Source organism: Scophthalmus maximus, chromosome 6 (assembly GCF_022379125.1).
Source record: "Scophthalmus maximus strain ysfricsl-2021 chromosome 6, ASM2237912v1, whole genome shotgun sequence".
NCBI classification, from domain to species: domain Eukaryota; kingdom Metazoa; phylum Chordata; class Actinopteri; order Pleuronectiformes; family Scophthalmidae; genus Scophthalmus; species Scophthalmus maximus.
Genome location: NC_061520.1, coordinates 18,874,946 through 18,901,096, shown reverse-complemented (window position 1 = coordinate 18,901,096; position 26,151 = coordinate 18,874,946). Strand labels below are relative to the sequence as shown.

At 43.2% G+C, this 26,151-nt stretch overlaps 1 protein-coding gene across 1 annotated transcript; it reads right to left on the bottom strand.

The window, feature by feature from the left end:
• Window positions 1-25,922, bottom strand: LOC118308816 (ataxin-7). Its single transcript, XM_035630210.2, has 13 exons — window positions 25,771-25,922; window positions 23,539-23,636; window positions 19,968-20,198; window positions 19,669-19,737; window positions 13,427-13,531; window positions 8,341-8,629; window positions 7,386-7,708; window positions 7,152-7,228; window positions 6,259-6,539; window positions 5,874-6,066; window positions 5,634-5,755; window positions 4,267-5,425; window positions 1-3,150 (listed from the first exon to the last, which is right to left on the bottom strand). Exons 3-13 carry the CDS (start codon window positions 20,188-20,190, stop codon window positions 3,133-3,135), a joined length of 2,859 nt encoding a protein of 952 aa, XP_035486103.1. The 5' UTR covers window positions 20,191-20,198; window positions 23,539-23,636; window positions 25,771-25,922; the 3' UTR covers window positions 1-3,132.
• Window positions 25,923-26,151: the final 229 nt, after the last annotated feature.

The following is a 26,151-nucleotide window of genomic DNA, read 5'->3' as shown; positions in this document are numbered from 1 at the left end:
TTTCATATAAATAGCAGTATAAATTATTTTATTTACAGAAACTTGTTACAAAACAAATATACTATACAATCTTTTTTCTTTAAATATTAATTCTAACCTATGTTTTGTTCATGAATTACATAGCAGCCAATACGCAAGTCCAGCTGAAAATGATTCTGATAATGTATACAAAAGGAAATCTATACACTTTTACATAGTATGAATGGTGGATTTATTTTTTTACCTCCCAGATACGAGCTGTATTCTCTCTTTCACATTCCAAGTCTATGGTGCTGATTAAAAAAACAAAACATCCTCGCAAATGTTTCCATGTACTGGAAACAATGGTCACGATGTCAGTTGAGTTCGAGGGTAAACAAAACACTTGATCGAAGATTCTTGTGTACAAATCCCAGTAAACCGGAGGGGACCAAAGCCACACACTGAGGCCGACTGAAAATCTCAATGTCTTGTCTGGAAAACTCTGATTTAAAAAAAACAAAACAAAAAACACTTTCCTACTGGGCAGGTGTCGAGCTCAGGTTTTACCACATTTAGGGTTCTTAGGCAGATTTAAAAGCAAACTCCTAAACACTTTAGAACATTCAAGTAAGGTAAAACAACCCAAAGAATACTGTCCTCGAACAGTCATGGTGAAACAAATTCAGGCACTTTCTTTAATTTGATGTTTCTTTAAAAGCTGTGATTTCAAATAACTTGTTTGGCAACGATGATGCGAGCAGCTGGACTGTCTGAAGGGTTCCTCTTCCTTGCGACGACAGCTGAAGTCCCCTTCAGCCGTCATAAATCAACAAGTGTTTCAATCGTGGTCTACAAAGTGTCTCAAGAGTACATGGAAACGAGTTAGCCAACGGGCACAGCGTCGAGCCTGCAGCACGTTTTCAAATCACAGGCTAACTGGGTCACAGAGCAAATTGTTTTTTGTTGTGTTGATTCCTAGGCAACGTAAAATGTCTTGTAAAAGCACATGTGATTGAGACCTTGAAAAGTGAATAAAGGTATCCTCTGTCGTACAGACACACGCTACAGTGGCGACACTTGCACCGCTGTTCCTTAAAGGACCTCAGTACACGATTCATGAGATGCTTCAGCTTCTACATATAGGCGTATTGCATTATATAGACTCGGCAGTGAACCACTTCAAATAGTCAACTTCTCTGATTCTCATCTCTTTCCCCCCTAAATAAATAATGACTTTTTTTTTTCCAGCTGTACCAAAATTTTTAGCTTGTACGAAAAATGCCTGTGCAAAAAAATACATATTTCACTATGTACAATTTGTTAACAAAATATGTATTCTCAAATAGGGATACTTCAATACTTGTTTGATACATAGGCTACAAGAAAAGAAAAAAAAGAAGCTAAAACTAGGATTCTTAAAAATAAAATTGTCTACTTTTCCACACTATCTTGACATCAGTGGAGCTTCCATAAAACAGGCGATGCCAAAAGTTCAATGTCCTATGAAGCCATCTCCATGAATCTCGCACCATTTTAAAAACCCACTCGAGACCACGCAAGGTAAGCAAACATCCCAATGTGAAATCGGGGAAGGTATGGCCTCATTTAAGACTCCATTTTGACAAAAAGGAACAGAGGATAATGCCTGGCTATCTGTTCTACTGGGACTAGTCTCTTTTTCGACACACGCCAGAGTAGTTTTTACAGTGAGGCATTGGAACTCGATAACATCCAGGAGCTCGGGTAGTGGTTACACAGAGGAGGGACAATCATACCCACAGAAGACAGGTGATGTGCATAAAGTTTTGTTCCAGTTAAGACGTACCATACCTGATTCCCTATGTAGGGAAAAATAATAATAAAACGTTACAATTCACATCTGCCCGTCAGCAGCTGTGGGTTTTACACAGCTGTGAGGGTAAAAGAATAGGTAAGCTGGCAATGCACCATCACCGCTTCTTGAGCAGCCTGGCCCACCTCATAGTTGATAGGGGGGGAAAAAAAAAAAAGAGAGTTGGCAAAGCTGATAGCAGCTTCTGGCGAGCCGTGTGGACACCTAAGCAGTGCCTGTGGAGGGAGCAGTTATTTAGTGCCGTTCACAGTTGGGCGTAGGTCTACTGTGGCGATCGTTCTGCACAATGACATGATTCAGACAAAGGTGTCCTCAACGCTAGGCTATCTTCTCTGACAAAAGATTCAATCCAATGGGCACATCAGGCGTCCTTTTCACATTTGAAAGCATTACCGTCTTCCTCACGTCTACAAAGACTCTTTGTAGTTCAGTGTAAAAAGCTCATAAGAAATCATAAAATAAAAGTAACACTTGCATAATTATTCTGGGTAATAAAAGAATTGACCAGATCGTCCTTTCGGGTTCGTCTCGGTGCCACTGCGTGCGGCCCGAGGTCACTCGACGTGTCGCCAAAGAGAGTCAGACTAATGTAAAAGTGAAACAACAAGGAGATTGTGTGTTGTTAGAGGTGTTTGCGAGTAACATCTTGCTGCTCCTCCTCCTCCTGCTCTTCTTCCAAGGCCTCTGAGATCAGGCGCTGGGGGTGTCATTAAGTTGGAAATTCCAGTAGTCCAGCAGAATCTGACATGAGAAAAATACTCTTAACACACACACGCGCACATTCACACACACATTCGTTTAGCGAGCGCGGAAGAGATCGGCTTGCTGTCTCCCCCCAGTTGCTCGGCATCATGACAGCTCGTCGTGGCAGCCCTTAAACCTGAACCCCATGAGCTTCGAACCCCAGTTCAAGAGACACTTAGCTGCTGCTATAGTTTCTCCTACATCCAACCAGACAGGAAGACCTCTCACAATACTAGGACTATACTTGCGTGGAAGGGGCGGGGGGCGGGGTCCCTTGGCTCGCTCTTTGGACCCCTGATGCCCCATGCTGCTATCCTAACCTCATACAGTGCCACCATGCCCAACACACACACCCATACACACACGCACACACATGGCTTTGGGAGAATTAGTAAGGACCACATTGACTTCACTGGGCAGTCCAGATCATCTCCACCCTGAGGATTGTGGGAAGCTGAGAGTAATGTGGGTTGGATTTTTAAAAGGCCTCGTGCAGTCCAGAGCAGCCGACGGACCGCTCCGGATCGTTCCCTGTCCGTGTGTCGGTTCCACACACTTGAAGCCAGACACCGCTGTCAGGGACGAGCCTTTGGCTGGGGAGGAAGGAGAGAGAGACAAACTTCAGTGAAAATGCTTTAGATCGGCAAAACAAAATCTAGACAGGCAAAAAAGGGACTTTGACAGTGCCATTTGCACTTCTGAGTCTGTCCAGTTACCCGAGAACAAATTGTGTTTTGTTTGCCATCAGGCTTGATCGCTTAAAGAGTAGTTTACACTACCCCCTTTTTTTGACATGTGAACTCTTTAAAGCCGGGACTATAGAGACTCTGATCAGATTTCCAGCTTGTGGGGGTCAGCGACAACTCCAGCATTTCAGCCTATCAGAAACCGGGATGGGGTGTAAGATACAGGAGTCAAGCATTATGGGGAGGTCAGACAACTACACAGAGCTACAGAAGCTCCTGTTTGCGTTTTTTAAATTTTTATTCTGAGATCAGACAGGGAGTCACACACTTCACGAAACGTGTCTGCTTTCGTCTGTCGTCAGTCAGTCGTGTGACATCATGAGACAAGTCGTGTTGAAGTTGTTTATTGTGAATTCTGCCTTCGGTGAACATATGAAACTCTTGTAAAACTTCACTAGTCCATCAGTATCTTTTATGAATTTAACTTTCATCCTCTTGGAGAATGAATGTCTGTTCAAAACTATCTGTTGAGATATTACAGGCTGAACAAAGGCGGTGAAACGACAGACTGCCATTCTGATAGTGCCATCCCTGGCATGCAATTATGATGGCTAACAATCCATGTTAAAAGACGCCAATAGCCTTGGGATTAATCACAAGATTCATCGTAAATTTAATAGAATTTACTCTACAAAATGTACAAATTACAAGTTCCCATAGCCCAAGGTGACATCGGATCACTAATGTGGCCTGACCGACAGTTCGACACGCAAACGAACGAGAAAATCCTCACATTTGAGAAGCTGGAACTAATGAATGTTTGACATTTTTGATTGGTGACAAAACAATAATGGGATTTCACAGACACTTTTACTCTTTGAACAAGACCCAGTTTTTTCATAAACATCGTAACATACTGTGAAATGTGACAAATGTACAATTTAAACACATTAATATTTCATGGAGAAACCTCCCAGGTGCTGCCCTGTATTTAATTAAAACATCCTGACTGACAGAACTCACCTGATGTAAATGGGAGTTGTTGGGCAGCCCTTGCGTCCCTGGAATGCTCCGCCCATGTTTCCCATGGATGTTGTTAATGGCAGGTGACTTGGCCACTTTGGGTCTACCAGGTCCTCCTCCACCTCCTCCTCCCCCTCCCCCTCCCCCTCCTCCACTATTAATGCTGCTGGATACAGGAGAGCTTTTGCGCTTCTTGCCCTCCAGGCGCCCGTCTGAGGAGTGGTGGCTGAAGCTGGTGTGGTGGTCAGATGAGGACTGGTGGTGGACAAAGGGCCCCAGGGAAAGGGTGGAGTCACTGCTGTTCATCACCACACTCATGCGCTTGATAGATTCTGCGGGGCTGCCCGAAGGAGGACCTCGCGCAGGGGGCCCCGAGGAGCCGCCTGCTGAACCTCCTCCAGACGGCTCGGCCTTGAGGCTAAGCGAGTTGGTCCGCACGGTGGGGCCACAGTTGAGCCCCACGCTGTGGACACCGCTGTGGGAGGACGATAACGACGATGAGGATGAAGAACCTAATGAGCTGTGGTGGTGGTGGGTGCTCCCTGAGCTGCTGACATTTGCACAGTTCTTCTTGAAAGGGGAGGAGGAGGAAGAGTAGTTGGCATTAGAAGCGGAGGATTCAGAGGCGCCGTGGGATGAGGAGAGGAGAGAGCTGTTCTTCCTCTTCTTCCCCGAGCTGAAACTAGTGCTGCTACTGTTAATGTTGGCTGCGCTGGTGCCCCCACCAGTGGCATTGGGAAGGACAGGTGTGGAGGAGCCAGAGGAGATCTCCTTGGGCCTGAAGGATGATGATGACTTGGTAGTGCTGCTGCTGGAGGAGCGGGACTTGAGCGCCCGGCCTGAGGCTAGGGATGAAACTGAAGAAGAGGAGGATGAGGACGAGTGGGCTGAAGGCATCTGCGGCAACGAAGACACTTGTCGGGCCTGTGTGGTGCCGTAGGCCGGGTGCTCAGCCCCGCCCTGTGGGGAGCTACGGGCATTTAAGGTGGTCCCATAGGAGAGCACTGATTTGCCCTCATAACATTGGCTATAAGGAGTCTGGGGCAAGGTGGCAGGGGGGCCCAGGAAGCCTGAGGAAGGAGTGCTACCATGGGAATTTGTGCTTGTCCTATGGGTAGGTGCAACAGAGGAGGAGTTCTCCAAGGCCAATGGGATTTTCCTGCAAAAAGGAAAAATATAGTTCATTAGCTATGACAGTTAACAAGTTAGGAATTCTGATTATAAGAGGCAAGACGGTCAATCATCATCTTTCTCTGTGTAAACATCACGCAACTATTTAAAAAGGTATTTCGAAAAAAAATAAGCATTTTATTAATGCGTCCACATCTGCAGTAACAATTTGAAGAATCTGAGCTGGACAAACTTACTTCCACATCTGAGAGTTGACATGCTTGTCCATCATCGTGGTAAGGGCACATCGCACTTTGTCCCATCGCCGGTCAAACGAGTAAAAGCCTCTTCCAAACAGTCGACTTCCAAAGGTACAGTACTGGGAACAGAAAGGGGGCACCGATCAAATCGTCAATCCATCATAGTTTCACTACTGTGACAAAAATAGAAAGATATCTGTGGCTTATCACAGATCGGTGATGGTGGGGGGCACTCACAGCTGCCGGTCGAGGGTGGTAACCTGAATAGTGACAGTCCAGTTTGTCAGCATTGTCCTCCCGCTCCTCATTCTCGCCCTCATCGCTCGAGGGTCGGGATAACCCGTCAGGGGCCGTTTGGGGGTTATGATGTGGTGACTCATGGACCACCGCAGTGTCTCCGTGGGGGCCACCTCCGTGACTGCTGTTTAGTCTGACAGACAGATGATTGAGTCATAACAACTCTGAAAACTGAGAGAACCACTGGCCCTCAACTGTCAGTCAATTTGCTAAAATGTGGCAACTGCTAAACTGCAACCTTGTTTGTCCGGTGTCACTGCACACAACACAACACAAGCATCCATTACAAAATGAAACACGAGAATGAGTCTGGTGCCGCACTCACCGTGGAAGACCAGGGCTGTGAAATTTGGGCTTGCCGAGTGGCAAAGGCTTAGTGGCGTCTTGGGCAGGACCGTTGCCATGAGCCACCTGGTGGGGGTCATGGGCGGTGGTGAGGTGCGAGGGGGGTTGTGGGTCCCTGAGAGGGGGGTTTTGCTGGGAATGGGGTTGGTGAGGTTCTTTCTCCCTCTCCCGCTCCCTTGCTCTGTTCTTGTGCTCCGCCAGCAATGTGTCAAAGCGCTTCCTCCGCCCTGGCACCGCCCTCCGCTGGCTTAAGGAATGTGTCTGTTGTGACATTGGAGAGGTCAATGGTCAGTTTTGCTGTCGGGTTAGACTGATGATGTTTGGTGCTCTTTATTCATATTTTTACATGAAAGATACAGCTCTCAGTTGTTATGTGGATATGTGTGATATGTTTCTATGCTGACAATAACTATAAACATCACCATCTAAACTTCAAGAGTAAGCCTTGTAATATTCTCTACGTATATAATCATAAACCCTGATACAGCTTATTCCTGTGCCATGGAGCTATATTATCATCCAAAAACCTATTACAAAGACATCAAGGAGTACCACTGTTGCACTGTGTAAAACACTGACCTCCACATTGCTGCTGCTGGTTACAGGTTTGATGCTTTGACTCAAAAAAAAATTTATATTTTCTATTTTGAAAAATGGGATCATATAAACAATGCAGCAGTATCACCATTGTTCTACTATTCCTTGCACAAATAGTCAAGAATTTAAAATGTAACCTTAAGGATTTGGTCAATTAATGGGATCTGTTGATAGTAAGTGTAACTGTAACTGTACAAGACTGCCAGCTAATGGATTGTAAATGATAAACAGTTACTTGAGACCAAGTGTACACAGACAAACAGGCAGACTGGTTACCTTGCATGTTAGAGATCTTGTGCATGTTTTCCGAGCTGTAATATCCACAACGCCACAGTGGATATCTGGATTGAACTCTGAAGTCACAGCAGAATAGAGAGGGGGAAATGTTACTTGCACTGTAAAATCACCGGTTCTGTAAGTCCTGTGGTGTTTTCCTCAGTGCTTACATATGTATCACTCAGGCTCGACAACACAAAAAATTAACATTACAAAACCACAACAACCGCTCACCTGTCACTTTCTTGCTGATGTGGCGTCTGCTACTGGCACTGCTGCTGCTGTCCTGCTTCTTGTCCGAGAGGTGGCCCTTGCCGTTGGGGATCTGACCCGGGGCCAGTAATGGAGGCTTTGGTATGGAGGGACAGTTAAGGCCTGGTTTAAGGGCTGATGAGGAGGAGGAGGTGGTGATGGTGGTAGTGTTGGAGCTCACAGTGGTGCTAGAGGAGGATGTGGAGGAGGATGAGGTGGTGGTGGGGGCAGGTGGGGCCTGCACCAGCTTAGCGGACGAGTCCACCCTCAGGTGCATCTTCTCCACCTTGACAGCCGGGGTGAGGCTGGAAGAGAAGGTTACAGAGATGAAGAGGGCAGCGAGGAGGAAGCTGAGAGTTAGAAACACTGAGCCAGTGAGAAACGCATGGTAAGAGACAGATGTACACGTATGAATGGAGCTGGGAGGACAAAACATGAAACTAATAAGATCCATCATTTATCAAAAAAAAAAAAATAGAGATAATAGAGAATTTTGAAATAAATTAGACTAGAAAAAGGGTTCTTTTCAGAGCAGCCATTTGACCTGTCACAGCAGGAAAAGCACAAGTGGAAATCATAACATTAACATTATGTGTACCAGTGTTGATGATGTAGGATTATTTAATTAAAATATCTAAATCATGATAAAAATTGTATGAGGTAAATACAAACAGCCGGTGAGGGCCCGTTGGTCTGCTTTCTTCTGTTTCAATCTTTTCACAGCAGCGTGTGTGATGATGTGCGAATCCTCATGTTGTTTATGCTGCTCTTTGCACATGTGAAATTAAACCATTGGTATTAAGAATGTTTTATTGGCGTGTTCAGAAGTGTCACACTAGTGAGAAAAAATTGTGTAATCCATATACATAGATATCGCCATTCTGTAAAACCAGAGCAACAAATTATATCACAAAAAATGTTACACGGGTAAACTCACTGTGTCTTGTCCGGCTGGAGCATTCTGAAGGGTGTCAACGGGGGTCTTCGCGGAATGCCTGGCAGCTTCTCTTTGGCTGGTTTGAGGAGTTTGGGATTGGAGGACGTCGAGGAGGACGTCAAGCCGGATCCAGCAGTTGAGAGTCGACCCAGGATGCCTCCAGTCACCGCTCCGGCTGCAGACCCCGAGCCCAGCCCAGGCCCGAGCCCACTGGTGCTGCTCCGGTTCCTGCCCGACACGGGGAAGGGCGAGGTGGAGGCTGGCTTGCTGGCTGAACTGTGTCTTCTCTCTGCGGCGACAGAATGAACCAGGCTGGCATTAAAACATGACAAATACAGATCGATCATCTAATAATACAAAATTAGATGATCAATTTGATGTCTCAAAGCAAACACCATAAGTGGCAAGGCTATATGGGTAAATGTGGAAATAAGTGGGCCATTAGTCAGGAGAAAAAGGAAAACACATGGGAACATACAAATCTTCCTCTGACAATGGTGAGCAGTTTATCTAGACAACAAATAAGCAGCATTTGTGATTCATGCCAACTCAGCCTGAAATAGAAGCAGCTAACAGGTCAAGAGCTTCATTTCCTGTCTGAGCTTCTCAGAACAGATGCTGTGCAAACTGATAAAAGGCAGTACGACAGCAGAAAAGATTTGGATGATGCTGACTTGTGGATGGAAAGACAAAAATAGAAGAATGGGGAAAAAAATTGCATATCACTAAGTGCTTGCCTTATTTTCTTTTGCAAAGAAAAAAAAAGGTTCCAAAAATGAACAAACACTGGACTCCTGAAGCGTTGGGGTTTCATAGAAATCTCTCATCACTTGATATTCATTAACACTTGGACGACTGTCTGGGGTTCATTAGCTGCTCCCCAGCTAAAACTACCAATGAAAGTGGGATAGCTAATAAAGATTTTTTTTAAATACAGAGGTAGCTGCAACTTGCACCAAAGTCTTGAATCTTGGATATGAAGCAGCTCCCAAACAGATACAGTATACCGGGCCTCTGGGGGTCGCAGAGGGGTCACACAATCAGACACTCCTGCTGCTGTGACCATAAGTGGAGAAAGAGAGGGACACACACACACACACACACACACACACACACACACACACACACACACACACACACACACACACACACACACACACACACACACACACACACACACACACACACACACACACACACACACACACACACACACACACACACACACACACACACACACACACACACACACAGGTGTCCACTGATGAGTTGAGGAGAAACAGGCGACTGAAGGTTATCGTGACCCTCTTGGTCTCCACGTGTTGGTGCACGGGGCAAAATGGCACCGGATGATTAGAGAACGCAAGCGGACACAGCTTCAGGAGCACCAATGGGTCTTGAAAGTTACCATGGCGAGGTGTGGGCCTAGTAAGCTAACCTCGTAGCTGGAAAGCGGCCTGGCGGCCAGAGCTCAAGCTCAGCAGGTGATCAGCAGACAAGATTGTTGCTGCGGTGGACAGTGGAGGGGATACTAACACACAAGCGCGCACTTCCTCAGCCACGAACACATGCACACACAAAATACACACACTCTCATGTTGTTTAGCCTTCCTCCAATTTCTCTTTTCAGGGAGGGAAAAAAAGGCTTGAGTTCCCCCCCATGTCACCTCAGGGCCTATCTTTACACACCCATTCACGACACAAGTCTTCCCTCCCACTTCTTAGCAGCCACAAAACCCTAAGGTCCTTCTTTTGCTCCCTCTCTCCTTCCGCTGCTATCCTGTCCTGTCCCGGTCACAGTCAACAACTCACGCTACACACAAACTCACACCAGGGAACCCCAGCACGACGCTCAGTGAGGACACCAGCAGCAGCAGCAGCAGCAGCAGCAGAGGAATTAAAAAAGACTCGAGAAAAATGTGACAACAGACACAAAGAATAGGAGGAGCCTTAATATCTTTCACACCGTCAAACCGTTATCATGCTGCCAAGGCTCTGTGACCGAGAGAAAAGCATCAGCGCTTGAGTGTGACTGCTTTACTACCATCACCACAGGCACCATGTCCGAGCCGTAGCACATTCTAGCTTCTGTACGCCATTTGTGAAATGATTACCACGTTCTTATTGCAAAAACAATAAATGACACAGTGATTCGATTTCTTGCTATCTAAGCACGAGGTGCATGGTTCAAACATGAGTGTTGGTTTGGCCTACGTGTCTGAGCAGAGCAGCGAGACAAAGTCTTTGTTCGACAAGTTCATGAAAGAATGCATGAAACGGCGGCCGAGCTTGCAGCTGCCCCGTTCTGCGGTGAGCGCGGTCCCCTCTAGGATCACGGGGGACATCGGTGCACAGAGAAGTGCGCTCAAATCATATCGCGACCAATTCCACGGCGCTGTGATCAGTGCCTCTGCTCTGAGTTAACGCCACGTGGGGTCTTACCATAATGACATCAGAGAGAGGAAGACGGGAGGAAAATCGCAGCAGGAGCACTGCGGCTCTGTGCGGACACATATTAGCACAGCCACAGACATTTCACAAATGATATAGATTCTTCCGGTGTGGAACTGAAACTAATAATCAAACAGAACATTAATCTGCAATTTTTTTTGATAATCAATGTGGTGTTAAAAATATCAAAAGTTGAAATCAGAAAATTGTATTCTGGGATTTCAACCTGAGGTTTTCCTTCCAGTTTTATAACACTGTAAAAAGGAAAATCATCATATTAGGGCTCTAGAAAACTATCATCAGAATTTACTATTTTCTAATGCTTTAAGTGTTAATGGAAATTACTTGGTTGCAGCCCTGTTCCAGTGCTTACAACTCCTGCTTGAACGGAAATCAAGGGAGGCAACAGTCATTTTAATTTAGTTTAAGTGGGCAACTGATTCAATTTTCTGGGCCTCATCAATCACTGAATCAAAATCACACACACACACACACACACACACACACACACACACACACACACACACACACACACACACACACACACACACACACACACACACACACACACACACACACACACACACACACACACACACACACACACCTTCTTATTCTTCTGCAGAGTTGGGTCGTTGCTAAACATTTCAATCCAGTAACTGTAACTGTTGTGGAACTAGCATTAGCTTGCTAAGAGTTGTCAGTAAAAGAAAAACAATATTGAATATGGTGGACGTATTTGGCCTGACACCTGATAAATTATAAATTTTATGTTAATCGTGGAGAATTCAAATTATTCCTCACAAATAACAACAAATTCAAACTACAAAATGTTTGACAAAACGATGAAATAACATCAACTAATTTAGTTGAGAAAGACATTTTCCTGTGAGTTTGTACCTTTTTATTTTATGTAAAATATCTTAATTTCTATCCTCTTTTGTATTTTTCAATTATAAGAGGGAGGCAGATTATTGTTTGACCTTGGTGGATGTATGTGCTTTACTAAGTGACATTTTGCTCATGTATTAACACATTACAGAAACAGAGGAAACAAAACGTTTATTATGTATGAGCGCATTGTAACAATAGATGAAACAAATGGCAATAAACAGCCTGAAATCCCTGTCAGATCACTGTTCATTCTGGGCGCTTTTGCTGCACCGATCAGATTGTGCACAGTCTGCATCAACAATACCACCCTGTTCAAGATGAACTCAGCCACCTGCTGTGACACTGTCAGTATTGTTTTACTTTACAGGAACTGAAATGCCTTCCGGTGTTCGTCTACTTCTCATTTAAAATCCCCAGGAAGGTATGAAAACTCCACTGAACGCCGTACATAATTAATAGTCTGGTCCAGACAGGCTCATATTAGTCTATATTGCTCAATTGTGGGAGGAGTTCTTTTTACCCCGAGTGTTGTTGAAACACTAGTAAGGACAGTTCCTCTATGAGCCACGTGCTGCTATACCTCCCTCTTGTGGCCGACCTTGACAACTATAACTGTCTAACTTCATGGAGAACGTGCACCGCTGAGAAGAGCTCAGTGACTAAGACTCAATCCATATAAAGGACAATAAAAAGAAAGAAGACCCAAGTTATAAGAAGAGAATACCATCAGAGGTTTAGAGTCAGATGCTGAAATTGTGGGGACAAAAGCGAATGCTATTAAGGTGTGAAGTCATCAGAAGTCAGTCAGAACAAGGTCACATGAATTGACTGACAATTCCTGTCCTCTTGACTTGTGAGGACTGATACAGATTCTTACTTTGAATCAACAGGCCGACATGACAGGACACAGGAGGTGTCTCTCGAACATGCAGTCTGACAATGTCATGGTCAGCTTATTTCTTGTTGTGAGCGTAGGTGATTGGGCAAGACAGTGAATTTCAACAAGATCCACAGTCATGCAATCATTACATTCAAAGATCATACAACTCATCCATTTACTTTACCACTCTAGTCAAAGAGCCAAGCACACACACACACACACACACACACACACACACACACACACACACACACACACACACACACACACACACACACACACACACACACACACACACACACACACACACACACACACACACACACACACACACACACACACACACACACACACACACACACACACACACACACACACGTATTAACAGAACTAGAAATCTGATCTCAGCTGTAACAGTGAAAACAGTACATTATTGGGAAGACTGAGAGAGCCACATCAAATATTAACAGGGGAATTGTAAACACACACAAGTGAGACCATGCGAGTCAAACAAACAAACAAACAAATAAATAAATAAATCAAAGTCTGTGGCATCTCCTCTCAGGTTTCAGTGTGGAGAAGGAAAAAGTAGTGAGGGATTCCCTCACTACTTTTTCCTTCAAAGGTAGAGGTAAAGGTTAATGTGTGAAATATCACCACAGGCCTTGTACCGGTATACAGTGAGTGCGAGTATCAAGTTCCAACACATGAAAAGTACTTTGTGTAACTTCCTTCTTCACACCTCCATCCCTTGTAATGTGTGATCAAAAACGATTAAAATCCATTCCTGCGCGGTGTTTGCATGCGACACTACTGAATATGTGAGTGCATGTATTTTGTGTGCACATGAGTGATGCTTACCGTAGTGTGCTTGGAAGGCTTGGGGCTTGACTACTTGGCCACAGTGGTTGCACATCACCAGGTAGAAGTCATCCTGTGCGGGACACTGGCCAAATATAGGCATGTCTGTACACAGGGGAAGAATAAACCAGACCGGGCACAGGTCAAGGAGAAGCAAATAAAACCGACCTGTGTTCACCTAGTGCCCCAGTTGGACGTCGCATCTAAACTGAAACATCCACCATTAGTTGTCATAACACTGTAACAGCTCAAGGGAGTCATTCCAGTCGGATACTTTTTTTCGTAACCTTAAAAAAGGACAATTCAGACATACACAAAAACATGTTATCGATATTAAGAATATTAAAAAACTGATGAGTTCATACAAGGCAACCTGACAAGCAAAGTCTGAACATGCAAATAAGGATCACTCTCTAGTAATAGTCCCCATCAGTCAGCACAGAAAACACAGCCTAGAAAAGAACCAGGAAAGGGCAGAGCCAGCGATCCAAAGGTTACCCGCTGTCAAAGAACCAATGTCTCTCACAGACAAAAATAACTGCAGTGCAAAAAATTGAAGGGGTCTGAATACTTTCTGAAAACACTATATGTAAGAGTACACTGAATATCATTGGGGTTTGGACTATTGTTCAGCCAAAACAAGCAATTTGAAGACATCACCTTGGAAGTTAGGAAATTGTTTGCCTTTTTCAAATTTTACAGATAAAACCAATTACTAGGGATGTCCCGACCAAGTTTTTTTTGTCCCCGTTCCTGATCTGAGTAATTTAATATTGAGTATCTGCCGATATCGAGTCCCGATCCGATACTTGTTTTTTATAATACAGTTGCCGGTGCACACTTCAAGTACACTAAAGTTTTTAAAATCAATCCAATGTATATGTTTGACAATTATATAGCTCTGCAATGAATTAAGAAAAAAAGTATCTACATCCAAGCTGTTCCTTAATGTTTTTTTGTTTGATCGTTGTTTTTTTGTGTGGTTCGTACGTGCGCGAGTTTTGAAACTAAATAAACGCCATTGTCACTGCAGTGAGATGTACGGAAGTACTTGAACGCACCTCGCTAGGTGGGTCGCAGGTATTACATCAGTATACGACGGAGTTGGGAGATACGTGTACCATTGCTAGCTGTTGAATTATTTATAAAGTTAAGACCAACTCAACTGTGTGGTGATACACGTGACAGTCACGTGTTTCAGGTCAAGAGTGAAGCCCCACTTGCAGCTGGCCTGAAATAAAGGAGCAGGAGCTCAATAAAGCCCATCCAGATCAGTTAAAAAAATGCCTTGATTGGCCCTGATCCCAATGGTTGAGATCGGGATCATGACATCCCGACCATTTATCACATGATGGTGAGAATAAACTGCAGACCTATCTGTAATGAAAATAATTTGTTTCAGGCCAACAATCAGAAGTAACCCGTTGGTGTTGTTCAATTTGTCAAGTTAAGGAAGTTGTTTAATAGGCCACAGAGATATTGCAATTCTTAGGCATATGAACGTGTGCAGCTCCGGCATCTCTAACTACCCAGCATAGTATGACCCAAGCCTCACACTTCTCAAGCCACTCTGTGGTAAATCCGAGGTAAGTGCCGCTCCTCACCCGGATGTGATCAAAATTTACTCTGGCGCACAGAACCAGAAACCAGCTAATTAGGGAGGCTAATTAAGCGATTGCCTGGGGTGTTATGATGAGATGAGCAGAGGAGAGGATACAAGAGGAGAGAAGTGGAGCCCCTCTCCAAGACGTACTCTACGAGGGCCGTCAAGGGTTCTCCAAACATCGCTAGTCGAATCTGGAAGGGATGAGGGCCATTAAGCAAAGGCCATATAAAAGGGACTACCTGGCAGGTTGCCTCTCAGGGTGGTCTGAGGCGGTCTTGTGTGGAAGAATTGACAAGCCTGATGCGATTTAATGTGCTTCAATTGTCTGAAGCCACTCAGCTAAGTGTCTCCTTCAACAGCAGTGGAGTGAAAAGACTTATTTTCACAGCAGCTGAGGTCTGCCACAGAGAATAGGCAAATGTCTTCACTTAATGGACAAAGGCATGTAAATTATATAGAACTTGAGTAGTAAAGTGCACTGCTGATGTGCACAAGCACGAGTCGGACTACTGTGCAAAGAAAACAAGTGGAAGGTAGTATTCACTGGTTGCCAGCTGCAGAAGCATAAGCCATTGAAGCAACGGTTGGAAGCGGTAAATTCTGGGCAACTTCTTTTCTGTTTAACTGTTTTCATCTTGTTTTCTCTGTGAGTCATTCTTCTGGACAACTAAAAAAATTGAAGCCATAGTGAAAGAGCAAATACATTTGCCAGCTTCCTGTGTATTCTCCATCAAAACTCCTTCTCTCTGAATCTTCCAGAGGAGGCCCAAGAACTGCAGAGTCCAACAGGCCAACCACATATCCTGACTGGGTCAATCGCAAGGTCAAACAACACCCATTCCCAAACTTTCGCTGTTGTACACTTGGGAGAATTCTCCAAACGGGTTGCTCAACTACAAAAGCACCCTGGCTAGTTCGCCTTGCCACTCGGCATTCAGCGCCCTGGCACTGACTGAACTGTAACGCTAAAATGGCCTGCCTTAAAAAGGTGGTCTAATGCCACCATGTCTGCCCAATTCTTGCTCTCCATTTTATTCTTGTGCAAGTAGGAGATGAAAAGGATAGCGGAATAAAGGAAGTTACCGACGAGGAGAAAAAATAAGGGGCCGAGCAAAGCCGAGAAACAAGCGTGACGGAGAAAAAACACAGAGTAGAGACGCAAGCTGAGGCCTCAGCAAGACGGCGAGGGAGCGAGCGGCGGACCTTCGCTCGATGAGGAGAAAGAGAGTCTGCGAGCGAGAGACAGAGGAAGAGAACTAGAGTCCAGTTAATTTCACCATCCTCATCCATGGCAGTGATGAATGATCTAGATAGAATAGCAGCATCTCTCACTGCCTCTGAGCAGCACACACGCTTTCTGAATCTGAACTGTGACACCCGTGCTGGGACCACACTTGCCAGCCTCCCTGACTGTAACAGTGCAACTGTAAAATAAAATAACAGAAAACAAGACAGATGATGAGTAATTCATCAGACAGTTATTTCTAATCCCCCTTTTTCAAAGTGTGTGTTAATCATCCGAGTACGTTAGAATGGCAGTTGCACCACAGGAGGAATGTGGTGGTGAGTCATGGTGAAGAGGTGTAGTCATACCCTTGTAATACCCCCACTAGACAGACGCGCACGTACAGAATAACATACTATGACCACCGTTTCTGCCACGGGCAGCATGTGTTTACCAGCCCCATGACACAAACAGTCACTGATAGACGCTGCTAGAGACAATTTCGAGGAAAGTGGTGTAACAACCTTGAGACAAGGAACAACCTTTAAAAGACCACATCATCGCTCTGCCTTCGTCTGAAAGTGCTTTTCTTAGAGGGGAAACAGTTTCATTCACTTTAAAACCGGATCAAAAACTACAAATGTATTCAAACCAATGTATATGACCCAATTTTAAATATTGTATTCTAAGCCATAGTTACGATATGTAATAATACATTTGATGCTGAAAATGTGCAATGGTTTTCACAGTGTGCACACAAGGGAAAATTGTTGATCAACAAAAATGCTAAATTAGATAAGTGCTGACAGGTAGCCTGCCCAATAGCCTCCTCCTTTAGAGAGACACGTGGGGACACACAGGTCCTGTTCATACCTGGATTTAAAATCTCAGGGGATCTGATCATAAGTGGACCCGAGATGCATTGAGATCTGACCAGTCGGACCACATCTGGAGGTGGCCTGGGCCACATTATTTCAGTGGTGTGGATGCGTATGGGTCCCGCTACACAGTAAACGGCCACCAACTCAACTAATGTCCTCTGGAGCGTAACAGTTTCATCTGAAATGAAAAGATGTATACACTCCTCTGTGTTTCCTTTACATTGATTAATTTGTGGTGTCCCACAGCAACATTAACACTGACCACCACAGGATTTCTTATTTCAAATGAGTAAAAATCTGTTTTCATTGTCGAGCTGTGCGCAGCGAATTGATTTGCAAAGCCGCTCCTCGTCTCCCTGTCTCACTCTCTCTCACACACACAATCACATTGACAACAGACCTGTCTGTCATTGTCGGAGACAAGCTAAAGACAAGAAAGCATTTGGTTAAGAGATCCGATCACACACATATAGGAACGCGTTCTAGTTTCAGGTGTGAATTTAGGTACTTAAGGGCGGTCCACTTGGGATTAGATCACCCGAGATGCATTTTAATGCCAGTATGAACAGGGCCATAGGTTCCCACAGTTGGACACACACTTTTAAATTATAAGTGTTGAGCCAAAATTATTTGACCAAAATGTGTCAGCCACAATAAGAGCTGGTCGGATCCTCTGAAGAAAAGTTGATCCAATGTTTCCTGTCTTATCTCCTTTAGCATAGTGTGGACACTGGACCGTCGTTTAAGAAAGGAAAGGAGATACTGTTGTCCCACAATTCCTTGCAGCAGCAACATTTAAAGTCACCTATGTTAATAACATCTGCCATTGCATAATTACATTGTCTAGTGAAAATATATTTGACTTCTCTTAGCACTGCAGATTTCTTTTCTCCTTCACATCTTTCCTCGGCCTCTTGACATTTTCCATCGAGGTCAAGGACAAGTGGTAAAAAACAAAAAGAAACCTACGATTATTTTCACTGCATCCTTTGTTGTGAGATAGAGATCCAAAAGAAGGATGCAACTTAATCTTAGTGTCCTAGTCACTGCAATGACAGTGTCATGACAGCAAGGTCACAAACGACATGCCCTGCTTATGTGTCCTTGATGTAAATCAGCTGTTTATGTGTTGATGAAATGTATAAAAAGCAAAAATAAACACACTATCTTTGTTATTACATGCTTTTGAGAAGGTTGCCACAATCATCCACCTAAAAACATTAGTGAAGCACAAAATCATTTCATTAAACAAGCTAAGGTTCAAACTACTATGGCTATAGAAAAAAAACTGTTTTCATCTTTCATTTGAATGAGAGTTAAATGGAGGGGTCAGTCCTCCTCTCATCCTGTCAACTGATGTCAGCCTCAGAGCTTGGCGAGCCTGGACAATGACTGCATGATTGTTGATTCGTAATTTAACAAGATGCCATTTTATTGTCATAACAGATGTACCTTTGTGGCTAGGCTCACCGCAAATCCAGGCCTGTCTGCGGGACAAATCAGCTAATGCTAATCAAGGTGTTTCCAAAAATTAAATTGCAGCACAAAGCGTTTCAAACCTCATTGTGTGGCTGAGAATCCAGGTGATGTGCGCTCCTGATTGTGGGTTTTATTACCTTCGTCGGACGAGGTCCTTTCTCTTTATTATGTCATAACTGAACATTTTCCTGTTGCTGCCTATAATAGAAAGAATAAATACTAACACTACAACATGTTTCTGCTTTAGAGAGAAATGTGGGGGAAAACTGGAAATCGAAAAGAAAATAATCATCCTAGAACTTTGAGTAATGAAGTAGATATTTATTTTACTCTCAATGATGGTTGACTTTCAGAGTTTAAATTTGTCCGGCATGAATTTTAAATATCTATATGCCATGTTTGATGGAGGGTTAGTACATAGACAATCAAAAGTAATTTTAACAACTATTGTTTTAAGTATGTGGTAACAAAAACATTACAGCATGTGAAATATGATCTGAGAACTATGAATAAGAAGTGGCTTTTACAAAAAAAAGTCCCAGCAGGCCTGTTTTCATTTGAGGGGTCTGTTTTTTTCTTATTACAAGTCGCACAACTTTCCACCGATTAAATGTTGAAATCTGTGGCACAATTCTTACATATCAGGCAACAAGCAGCGAGGTGTGTTGCCAGATACGGTGCAGGCTTTCACGTGTCAAATGGCAGAAATGTGGATGCTAAACAATAGAGTCCATAAGATGCATTCTTCACACAGTTGGTGACAGTGTTGGTACTTTGTTGGGGCCTGCGCTCACCTACAGCGAGTCCAAGTTGTTAACCGTTCAGTTATTTTAGGGGCTCATGCAAATGCCTGCCACAACAAGAATAACCCACACGTTTGGCTGATTCTATCCAGTCGTTTCAATGTTTGCGCATGATTTACAGTAGTCTTCCATTGTGACGGAACGACTTGTGTAAAGTGCTCAAATCCATGTGTGTGTGTGTGTGTGTGTGTGTGTCTGTGAGAGCAAAGCCCAGAACCAAAATACACCTTTGTGTAAATAACACTCACCTTCTCTGCACAAACGCATGGCTTCTCGATTTCTCCCCAAGTCTTTGAAACTTTCCTCCGATTCCGCACCTGAAAGCGGAGACGAGCCGACACACACAGACAGATTAAAGAGTTGCACTTGCTCGCCTGCGCGTGCTCTCGCTACCAGCGTCGTTCCTTCGTACTCCATCGAAAATAACTGCATGCAATCCGGCCAAAAAAAAAAAAGAAAAAAAACAAAAAAAAACAGGTCGGGACTGGCAACCGTCGCGCTCGACCTCGCTTCCCTCGCGCACGCCCAGCGCCGCCGGGGCACTCACCGTCGTGGCCGTGGAGTTTGGCGGCGTCGAGCCAGCTGCTCCAGGGCTGTCCCAGCATTGTCTCCGGACTCGGCAGGGACCTCCGCTCCGCAACAGTCGCCATTGCTGTGGAGCCTTCTCCCCGCTGGATCTGCTGCTGCTGCTGCTGCTGCTGCTGCTTCAGCTGCTGCCTGGCCGCTCGGCGCAGCTCCCCCCTGACGTCATCCTCGGCCCTTTCCGACATTCTTTCCGCTACAATGTAACAACACAAGAGTCAGCGGCGGTTCGCGCTCGGGATAGGAGGACCGCTTCCACCGACTGACACGGGCGACCGCGCGTCGTTCTCGCCGCACCCGCCCCTCTCACACACGGGGGGGGGGGGGGGGGGGGCATTCGACGAGCAACAAGTACAAATATGATCACATTATAGTCATAATACCGAATAAGTTTTTTGTTTTTTTTGGACTGCCAGTTCATCATCGGAACGCATCTGGCGCCCTGGTTGGTCAGCGTTTACCATCTCCTACAACTTCATGTTGACACACAGATAACATGACGCGTGCATAATGTCCGGTTACAGAGCGATATGCCATATTATATTTTAAATAAAATGATGCATATTAACAAAGGACGGAGCGCTAGCGCAGGTCCTTCATCCCGACAGTTGTCAGACTCCATAATAACCATCTTTAATGTAATACTCTTTATTCAGTACCATTCCATGTATAGTATATTTCCGTGGAGAGAAAAAAAAATATTTTTTATAGTAATATTTAATAATACTATTATGTATTATTTTCAACCCACTGCACATTACTTTTTGCACTCTGTATACACGTATATATCTTTTTTGAAAAGAGTTTTTGTTGCTGTATTTGAATTGTGAATTTCCCAGAGGCAGTAATAAGATAATCTGACTTTTCTGGTTTTCAACTAGTACAGTCCTTGCCATTTTGTATGAATGTCATAGAGCTGACTGATCTCAATTCATCTGAAAATCTTAAGACATGATCATTTGTCTATTTGACAGAATTACAAGGCCAGGGTAAGCTTGCACGCTACACAAATCAAAATAAACAACTCCTCCTAATAAATGTCAGCAAATTCAAATGTATTCCCATTTGGCATGCACTCTGAAGAACCTTGAGACCAAAAATGACCTTGGCCCTCTGTTGCTAGTTTCAAGTACACAGTGTACAAACATAGCTAAACACCAAATTTAGAAATACAAATTGAGAAACTTATCTTGAAGATGATGCCAATGAGTCATGGTAAAAAAAATGAGAAGATTTAGGTTCTATTATTGTTGCATATGCATACACCTTTGTCACAAATTATCGAACTGTGTAATAAGATGTCAACACATCCACTGGTAACTTTGAAAATCTACAGTAGTTGCATAGGTTCATACTATGAGGAATTCCGTCTTCACAATGAAGAGTGGTTCCTAAAGGAAATGTTCAAATGGTCCAACAACAGATATCATTCATATTGCATACTGGGGATGATTCAAGGCTTTAAAAGAAAACATTCCTGGAGCCTACAAATCTAAAAGAACTACTATATTTACAACTATATTTACAACTTAATATTTAAATGTGTTCCTATAAATACAGATGTAACAAGCTCGATGTTCGGGTTGTAATTTGATGATTAAAGAACAACAAAATATATTAAAATTTTTAGTCCCTTGTTATTTTCTTCTGAAAAGTTTCCATTAGGTTCTGCAAAGAATGGGTCAAGACTTAATATTCTACATCTTCCATATAAAATCAGTGTTATACACAACAATGTTACAAAATAATAAATGATCTATGCCAACAAAAGTTTTCCCACAGTTTCACAAAACATGAACCCTTTTTTTCCTTCTAAGAGGCACATCGAGTGTATTTCCCTGGAATGTGTAATTATCCATTTACCCACCACCACCAATTACAATAACCTGTGGGTGTCATATTCTCTTTCAGACCTTTTTTCGGTGACCAGTACATCACCTTCACCAGCCAACCCTTTTTTTTTAAATAAAATATAGCCTTAATATTAGTCAATCTATATTGAGAAACAGTGATTTTTGGTTTCTTCAAATCTCACCTCAGCACTATTTGTGATGCACTTAAGCCAAATGAACTTACACATACCCATATTTGAAAGTCACATTGCTAAAAGCAATATTAACCGATTAATTTTAGAAATAGCTTTTTTTCATCATGTGACAATGCACCACATTAGCTCACAAAACCACATCTTTCCACCCTGGCTGAGTGTGCTTTGATAAATCCTGACCTGGCTGCACAGTTTACATTAGTGGTTATTGGTTTCATGTTGGTTTCATTCTGTAGTTTTGTTACAGTTTGATCCAGAACCTTTTATCCCCCAACAGCACAAACAAAACAACACTGAAGTAAATGCAATTCATAAAAAGTAATAATAACTTAAGACCTGTCAAAATTTAGACAATTTAAGGCGTACATTTCTTATTGTAGATTATTGGATATTTTTTTTTACCTTTTAAGGACACAATGAAACCCTTTAATCACTAAAAGACACACGCACCATGATATTAGAGACATTCTACCTGCTAATATCTTCTTTGAAGTTATATTTCTGCATATATTTCTGCAAAAGCTGCACTTACATTACTCAAGTGTGATTTAAGTCTGTGAAATTACCAGAAAAGGCAAACGCAAGTTTGTAACTTCATTCACTCTTGACAGTCTAATGTCTTGTGTGTGAACCAGTCACTTGAGACTGGTCATAAAATACTGATCATATACATGTAATCACAATAAGAAAAACGACCCCTGTACAATGTTAGGCAGTCCAAAACAAAGGTTTTTTTCAGACACTAGTAGCGATGCATGTTTGCTGAGGTGGTCGCGTTGTATTGGTTTACATTTCACTTAAAGTTGTTTGTAATGTTTCAAATCTACTAATCACATAAAACAAACATCCCATCTTAAATATATGCATCCCTTCATGAAAATACTGAATGTTTTTGCTGAAAGTTTCAGCAAAAACTAGATAGCAGGACAGTTGTACTGGATGGAACTGCATTTACAGGAGGGGTTATTTATAAAAAGGTGAGATTCACCCCATAATTAAATTAACTGTGAAATATGATAATAATAACTACAGTATAAGAAAATGTACACTTGTATGAATTTTCATTACATTTCTTCAGCATTTTCTATGCATATATTATACGAGTCGGAAAGGAAATGGATGTCAAATACAAGATGAGTAGTTGGTGAAGGCAGACAACCGCAAGGCAGTAATTCTAGGTCATCCATTATTGTCTATCCAAGAACAGGCAAAGAACTATGTTTGTAGCATATGTGTTCAAAATAACTAAGCTAAAGTAAACTAAGCTGACTGAAACCAGGATCCAAAAAATAGACATTTTGGGAAATTACAGGGTTGCATATTGATTGAAAAGCAATTATAGTTATATATGTATGAACTCCAATGTTTTTCTAAATAAGACAGTTGTAAACATTTGTAAGCACTGCTCAACCACTTGTGGTTATTGTAATACATTTTTTTAGTAAACACTTATTGTCAATAGAGTGTAATAATGACTGTGAGGTCTTACCTTGGCAAAATAAGAAAAAAAGATTGATTTTTATCTCAATCAGCCGATCCTCATCGGTTTGGGTGATCGCTGGCTACCACACACACCGGAGAGGAAGACTGGAAACACACACAAACCCAAACACATACATACACACACAAAGACAAGAGTTGAGGGAAGATAGGTCAGTATCAGGTTCTTTGTTTTGCAGTTTATTGATAGGGTCAATCAGTGAACAGGGAATTACACGACTATATCGGGAAGGTAACATTGTCCTCCCAGGGCCTCATCACAGAGTTTCTTACCATGATGCAGTAATCCAATCCATTAAGCAGCATCCCTAACCATCTCACTAGCGCCACACTAATCCCTTTTAAAGACTGAGACATACCCTTTTATCATTATTTTTCTTGTCTTAACTGCTGCAAAACATACTCGATAAATTCACAGAGGTAGCCAGTGGCTTGATTAAGCAAAACAAAACGCCATACAATAACAACTGTTGTGTATAAATTACAACACCTCACTTTAGTTTTGTTTGAATTTGAACGATACTTCATAAGATTATCAGACGTTTAAAACTTGCCATAATCAATAGGAACTAACTGTACACAACTATGCATGTGTGAAACACGCTACAGGCTGGATTCCTAAATATTACCAACATGAGATTTCCCTCTACAAAATTTTTTTTCTTTTATTTATTTATTACATTTTTGTGTTAATTTTACATTTTATCTTGATGCCTAACATACATTGTATAAAGCACTTTGAATTGCATGGTTGAAATTTGCTAAATAAATGTACATGCTTCGCCTTTCAACTACTTTAAAATACAAAATTACAAAATTCTTCGAACCTGCAGAGCACCGAATGTATAGTACACCAACATTTTTCACAGCAAACATTTTAATACGTCATACTGTAGAAGGGAAAAGCTCCGGTTTAACTACTGAAATTAGTGATGTGTCTTTCACATGTTGCAAGCCTAGACTGAATGCAGCAGTTATTAATGTCACTGGCTCACATCCTTTGCTTCTAAAAGATGATATTATCTAAAAAGTTTTTTTTAAAAAAGGAGTTACAATTACTAAAACCTTTCACACAATATAAACATCATCAAACATTCTTAAAAAAAACACAAATCTTTTATCCTTTCTATTAAAGAATAGGCATTCTTTAATAGAAATGTGACAAGTTTAAAGCTGCATGATATGAAAAACTGTGGAGGGTATTTGAGATTTCATCTGTCCTACATTTACTATAAGGAGTGGGCAATATGGTTAAAAAAAATGTCACAGTATCAATATGAACTGACATGGATATACGTGCAATATCATCATAAATCATTGTAGAGCAAACCTATGCCAAAATCTCAACGTATTCACCTCTCCGTTCAATGCAACGAATTGGGGTTTTGCTGTTACCGGCTCGTACCGAACAAAACTCATTAAACGTGTAGGTCAGACACTTCAAAGTCAGTTTGTCGGTTCTAACGAGAAATTATTTTTTACGGTAATCTGGACAAAAGAATGTTGAAATGCCATAACAAGATATCACAATATATACACGGCGCAAGTCGACGGAGAGTCGATAAAAAGATCAAACTGATTTTGCCGTGTACATTTGCACGTATAAAAGTACAAAGCTGACTTCAAAGTGAAGACACTGTACACACTGTAAAGTTGTCACAGTTGCACATGAACATGTCACTACTGGTAGTTGAGCCTGAAGTCACGTGTGGTTTGGGGCTTTTTCGAAAGTCAGAGGCAAAACGAGAAGAAAAGGTCGACCCTATTGCCAGTGGCACAAACAAAAACAAAAAAAAGTCGCACAACTTTACACGGCCACACGGTTAGCTAGCAGCGACCGACAGGAGCCCGCAGTTTAATTGGCTAGCGTCGCCACCCCCCCCCCCCCCCCCCCCCCCCCGCCCCCTCTACTGCACGCTGACCACACGGGTGTGCGTGTGTTTAAACGAGAAACGGTCGGGTCTGCGTGTGTGTTCAATGTTGGCGTGTGGGAGGAAAGGGATTCGAGTCGATCGTGGGCCGTGTCATCGAGGCGGCGCGGACGTGTGACAGGTTACAAGCGTTACCACAGAAGCAGCGGCGGCTACATTAGCCTGCTAGCTGCAGCCTGTAGCCAGCCAGCCAGCCATGACTAGCGTTAGCGAGGAAGCTGGCAGGAGCCTGACAGCAACAGCACAAGTCGCCAACAGTCGCCGCGGGACGGCGGCGAGTTCGCTCTTACCGAGGCTCCGGATGCCGTAGACGTGAACGTGACGCCGGGCGGATGCGGATCGGCCGGATGCACCGGGCGAAGGAGACAGACGACGGTGGGAAAGAAGCGAGTGCTCAGCGCTCAGCCTCTGTGGAGGTCTTCACCTGGCGCTTCCATGTCTGTTTACCAGACTGCATTCTGGGAGCGCGACGTCGCTGCGTCACGACGCGCGCGCGTCCCCACAATGAAAATGATTTCCATTGTTATCTTCAGTGAAATACACTGATACACGATACTTGGACTAATGTGTGATAAGCACTGAATGCCACGTGTCATATGAGACACTACATAGAACCTGGCCTGGGAAAACACACTTGGAAGAATTTCGTTCATATGAACTGCAGGTTTGAT